The sequence below is a fragment of the Vanacampus margaritifer genome, chromosome 4 (genome assembly GCF_051991255.1).
Source record: "Vanacampus margaritifer isolate UIUO_Vmar chromosome 4, RoL_Vmar_1.0, whole genome shotgun sequence".
Classification (NCBI taxonomy): domain Eukaryota; kingdom Metazoa; phylum Chordata; class Actinopteri; order Syngnathiformes; family Syngnathidae; genus Vanacampus; species Vanacampus margaritifer.
In genome coordinates, this window is record NC_135435.1 from 18,635,330 (window position 1) to 18,641,654 (window position 6,325).

At 39.6% G+C, this 6,325-nt stretch overlaps 1 protein-coding gene across 1 annotated transcript in view; it reads right to left on the minus strand.

The window, feature by feature from the left end:
- The window catches only part of LOC144050301 (CUB and sushi domain-containing protein 1-like), a 414,568-nt gene that overhangs the window by 15,629 nt on the left and 392,614 nt on the right, over positions 1-6,325 (minus strand). Inside the window, exons 64-66 of the mRNA XM_077563425.1 lie at positions 818-991; positions 396-462; positions 2-108 (exon numbers count right to left, since the gene is read on the minus strand). Of these exons, the coding sequence (XP_077419551.1) occupies positions 2-108; positions 396-462; positions 818-991 (348 nt within the window). The remainder of the gene's footprint in view (position 1; positions 109-395; positions 463-817; positions 992-6,325) is intronic.

The following is a 6,325-nucleotide window of genomic DNA, read 5'->3' on the forward strand; positions in this document are numbered from 1 at the left end:
CCTATACAGGCTGGTTGTTGGCCACTCCAGATGCCATCAGCCTGACACACTCTGGAGGCGGAGCCAACCAACAAGTAGGGGGTATGGCAGTAGAATCTGACCTCTGACCTATTGGGAGGAAAACACCAAGCCCACAACACAAACGGGATGAGCAATAACACAATCTGCCTCCACTACATCACTTTAAGTGTTAAGTTGTTCCATCCTGCTCTTCTTATTACACTTTGAAACTCAAGAAGCTATTTTGATGAGAGCTGCAACACTTTCTCTCCTCTTACAGCCATATAAATGCCCAGTTGGCCTTTGTGCTTTAAACACTGTCCCAATGAATAGCCTCCAACAGTAATGATCATAAAACAAGGTAATAGTCATCATCAATATTGTTTACCACTGACCGGTAAGTAAAGCTACTCCCTTCCCGGAATCCGCCTCCAGGAGAGCCTGGATCGCCGCACAGCATGGCTGCGACACACCAAAGAGGTCAAGTGAGGAGGTTTTGAAGGCAATGTGATATCCATTGTTGTTTGACACATAATATGAGTAAAACTCAACTAACTAATGAATACACACACACACTGGCACGCACGCACACACGCACATACACATACTCACTCACATACAAAAAAGAAAAAGAAAAAGAAAAGAGAGAGCAATGATGATGACATGTCAAATCGGTAAAATTACCGAATGAACAATACTGAGGAAAAAAAATAAAAAATAAAAAATAAAAAATAAAAAATAAAAAATAAAAAATAAAAAATAAAAAATAAAAAATAAAAAATAAAAAAATTAATAATAATATGAGTAAAAGCCTTACGCAGACATTGTGGTACATCTCCGTTCCACGTTCCATTCCCCTCACAGGTCAACACAGCCGGCAAAGACAACTGATAACCATGGAAACAACTGTAGCTAACACTTGAGCCCCACGAATGGTCCGTTCCTTCGACTTCCCCGTTTTGTACTTGAGGGGGAGCTCCGCACTGGATCACTGAAACACACGCCACATTCATCATCACCTGTTATGTAGCTGTCGGGATTTTTGTTTGTGACACCCACTGACACTGTTTTCTTCCCCTGTGCAATATGTACTTTATATTCAACATAGATCAGGGATTCGATTGCCAGACTCGTGTGGCTACATAAACTTTCATAATCCTTGATGTGATGTGTTTAGATTTTTCTCAGTGTTCCTGTGGGGAATTCAGCCTCCTAATTTGCCTTAAAAAGAGCCAGCATATTTTTATTCATTGGCCCCTTGGTAATTTCTGTCTGCGCAAATGTGATACATGACCAGGAAAACAAAAACAAAAATTGCGTCATTTATAACATTGCCATTTGAGGAGACATTGGAATGTAAACAAAAACAAAACAAAACTATAATAAATATAATATAGTAAATAAATAAAATATAACTTCAACCCACTAACATTTAGGGCTCCATTTCCGTAGAAAGTTCATCTGCATCGCGGCTCGAATTCCGGCGGATCCACATTTTTGTATCAGCACAAGGTTTGAATTCATTCCAAATCATTCGACACATGATGTTATGAAGGATCAAGAGCTACAGTCGGAATTTGCCGGTTGGTGAGTTGATACATGCTTGTACACAAAATGCCGTAGCATGATGGTAAATGTCAGAGTGTGCACATGCATGAGAGTGCGCGCCCCTAGCTCCCAAAGATAATAGCTGATAACCATCTGCAGGATCCCTGACATCTTATAAAGTCGCAGCAATTCCCATTTAACAAGCAGACAGATGGCTTCACACTCGATTCACTAACACAAGCATGCAGGCAAGGCAATGCATACAAGCCATCCATGCTCACATATAGCCCATATATGTTGTAAGTAGTGCGTTTGAGAATCAGTGAATGGATACAAAGCAATATCTCAACAGTTGTTGCCCTACCAACTCCACTAAGACAAACACCATATGGGCATGTTCCTCCTCACCTGTTTTAATGAGTTCTCCTGCAATCCCTTCTCTCCACTTAGTATTTTTTTTTCGCTTCCCTCACCACTTTGCATTTTCACCAGACCAATGGCTAGCAGGAGAACAATTGCTGTGAACTACAAAGAAATTACATCTTGTTCTTGTTCTTTCAGTCAATAGCACTCTAATATGCCTTTGAGACTTACTCATTTCACCCACCCACATTTGAGATTTTCCACTGAACTTTGTATTCATGCTATGCTGTGAGAAATATTCATTGGTCAAGCTCCCACACTTAAAAAAAAAAAAAAAAAACTGCAATCAGACTTGTGCAAAATATGTGAGCTTACTGACAGGGTGAACAATGACAGGATGGACATTTTTTTTTACGCTAGGTAGACAATGACAGGGTGGACATTTTCAACTGCATGGACATTGACAGGGTGGACATTTTTGGCTGGGTGGACAATGACAGGGTGGACATTTTCGGCTGGGTGGACAATGACAGGGTGGACATTTTTGGCTGGGTGGACATTTTTGACTGGGTGGACATTTTTGACTGGGTGGGCAATGACAGGGTGGACAATTTTTTGGCTGGGTGGACAATGACAGGGTGGACATTTTTGGCTGGGTGGACAATGAAGGTGGACATTTTTGACTGGGTGGACAATGACGAGGTGGACATGTTTGGCTAATGTTAGCAATTAATAAGCACATACTCATTTTCATATCGGCTTGATGTTTTCCATGTTGCAGAATATAACGTTTAACATAACATAGCTCGTTGTCATTCGAGGAGCAACATAGGTACTACAAAGCTAGTTGTACAATATGAGCCAGAAAGTCCTCTTACAGAGTTGAGTGATTGATATCGCTTCTCCATGGCTGCTTTCGGTCTCATCTTGTTTGTTCGAGCACTCTCTGCCATTCTGTGACTTTTCCGTCCTTCATTAGACTTTCTCCACATTATTTTTTCCCTCCTTTTGTCTCCTTCTGCCAATTTTAATATATTTCCCCTACAGCCTTTTTTAGCTGGTCCTTCTGCCACACAGAAGCTTCTGTCTATTTTTTATTTTTTTTATTTGACTCTTCTTGGTATAATTCACCCAGTCAACACATTTTATTGGCTAATCCCTATTCTCTTTTGTGTTTACAGGTTTGGGGGCAAGTATTGAGTTGCCTCTTTAGTTTCTCCCATAATGTGTTCCGTCTCTCGCCTGCCTCCCTGACACATTTTCATTGCAGCCGACGGCACATCACCTTCACTCATTTAGCCATTTCATTCACCCCCTTAACTCTCATGTTTCGTCGTGACACCCCCCCTCCCCCCTAAATCCTCAATCACTTTATTGTTGTGTCTTTGTAATGGCTCTGTTTTTCTTTTCCCCCCCAAAGACATTTGGTGTTCATTATTACAGCAAATCCTCTGATTTGCTTGAATTTTAATATATGTATCTTTTCTTGAAATGGAATTAGTCAAACTGTCGCCATCATAAAAATGTTCAGGCAATGCTTTAAGTAACATGACTACAGTGCAGCATGTGGTAAAGTTGAGTTTTTTTGTTTTTGCACCCTGAATGCGCAGAGATAGCACAGAACAGAAGATTTGAAGTAGGGATGTCCCAATCACACTTTTTTGGACCTGAGTCCAAGTCACCTCATTTTGAGATTGGCCGATTCAGAGTCCTGATCTGATATAAATATATATATATATATATATATATATATATATATATATATATATATATATATATATATATATATATATATATATATACATATATATATATATATATATATATTTTTTTTTTAAACAAAACTACCTTAACACCTTTTATATGGTGAGTTGACAGTGGTTAAACTAAGTAAACAATTAAAAAAAACAACTTTTTTTTGGCACATCTATGAGTTACTCAAAGGGCTATTATCAACCAGCATATTCATTTTTCACATGAAGCTTTATTTTTGAGAACCTACTGTAGCCGTTATAAAGCATGCTACTTAACACACATTGATTGTCTAACCTAATGTTTTATTTTAGGAAGGAAGAATACTGTATATATGTGTGTTAAACAAGCCAACTTCACAACAAACAAAAAGCTGCACTTGAAGAGCAAGCAAGCAAAATGTATTTAATCATACCATATTATGACTTTGGCTGGACTCACACCAGTCTAGATTGCCGGCCCGTTCGGAATTTGGCGGCCCCGCTAGGATATCCGACCCTTTGAATTCGCACTAGGCTAAGCTAGGCTAGGCTAGGCTAGGCATCGGGCTCCCTTCGAAGGGCGTCAAGACTCCAGAGTCGCCCGGCGCAGGCACCGCAGCTGAATTCGCGGGGAGAAAACGAAGCACGCTGGCAGCGGGATCCGCCGGGATGGCACAAAGCACGTCTAAATCGCCAGGCTGCTGGGCTGCCCGTCAATGAAGTGCAGCGGGGAGGCAACGCATCTACTATAATATCCTTTCCGCGCACAAAATGCTCATACTGCACACGGTGCAAGTCGCACCGTCTCCGCTTTCCACATTAACTCTTTGACTGCCAGACGTTTTCAGAAAAGGGATGCCGTGGGTGCCAGCCGATTTAAGCATTTTTGACTGATCTTTCAAGGTCCACAGAAAAGTATGTGTTTGGACTATGGAAACACACATACTACCAAATGAAAGATTGGACTCTCATCTTTCATCAGAAAAAAAAAGTTTGTTTCTACCTTATTCCGTTTTTCAGTAATCAACAATAGAAAATGGTTAGTTTCACCTCTGTTTTGAAAAAAACGTCTTTTAACGTCTTTGGCACTCATCCATAGGATTTTACTAAACGTTATTTAACGTTTTTGGCAGTCAAAGAGTTAAAGATGATAAAAAACTTATCATCTACTTCCAAATACCTCAGCGCCATTTTTCTTGTTTAGCCATGCCGCTCGATTACCCTGGAGAACCCACGGGATCAAATTTGGCCCCTATAAATTCTGCTACTCAAATAACAAAGACCTTTTTTTTTCCCCCAGCAGTGATTTTGTCCCTGTGTTCTTGTTTCCATTGGCCAAAGTGTGTTTGTACATTCAAAATCCAGTTCTAAAATGCAACAAATAAAACCAAAAAATTATATTGTTCAATTTAGCTGTGTATTTGATTGATTATTTTCTTAAATTCTAAATAGTTTACTGACAGTTTTTGTTATTCAGATTTTTCGAAATGATACTCCTAAATCGCAAAGGGTCAAATTTCGCCCTAATCCTAAATTAGGGAATAAAGGGTTAAAATTGAAAAAACATATATTTTGGTGTTCAGTGAATTTATAGCAGTCATTTAATGTATAATTCATAATTTTCCAAAGAAGAAAAGGGTTCTTGGGTTCTCCAGGGTTAATAGTGTCACTGTAGTAAAAGTGAGGCCATTGTGGAAAAATGAAGTGTCATTCTGTGCCCAACTCCAGATTGAATAAAATGTTATAAAAAACAAAACAAAAAAACCCTCATATATTTATCCGAGTCCTGATCGGGAGACAACGTCCGATTCCGATCGAGTCAGCAACCACATGATGATAATTTGAAGTGAAGTGAGCAATCCCTTAAGAGACACCATGCAATAACATTTAACAGGGATGAAAAAAAGGTTCCATTGCGCAGTCATAAAAAACCCAAAGAAAAAGCAAAACTTGACTTAATATGACATAATATAACACAGTATGATGATGCTTCAAACTTACAGTTTTGGTGGGACTCTTGATGACTTTTTCCCCAGGAAGTTTTGGGTTTCAGAGTGTTCATTTTTTGAGATTTCCACTACATTTGTTTGCCAGTCAGCAGAATTACACTCAATCTGCCCTTGACCAGTTTTCATTACAAAAGGTGATTGGTGTTGTCAGGCACTTTCATTAAATTGTATGGAAAATTGAGCTGGCCCTTGGCATGGGCCAATGCTCTTAGTTATCTAATGTTCTTTATTGCCACGCCCCTCCATCCCTTTAATTCCTCCAACCCTTCACTTTCTTACCATATTCATTTTCTCCTATTCCTCCAAACTCTCACTTGATTGATTTTGCCTGTCAGGTCACACGTTGAAAATTCCTTCTTTTTTTTTTTAGATTCTTTATTAATCCCCGAGGGGACGCTTTGTTGAGGCGTAGGCACACATGCACACACAGAGATGCGCACACACGCAGATACGCAGGAGTTAGAAGGTGCTATCTAGGGAACAGTTGGGGGTTAGATGCTTTGCTTCAGAACAACTATGAGGAGTCAAAAGGGCTCTTGGATAACAAGGTTGCTTTTACCCCATCTGTGGACACATATGAGGAAACGGTGTCTCCAAAACGGGATCACATAAAACCCTGCAAATTGTTTGAAGAGCTTTTTGCTTCCTTTATCTCCCTCTTTTCACTCATTC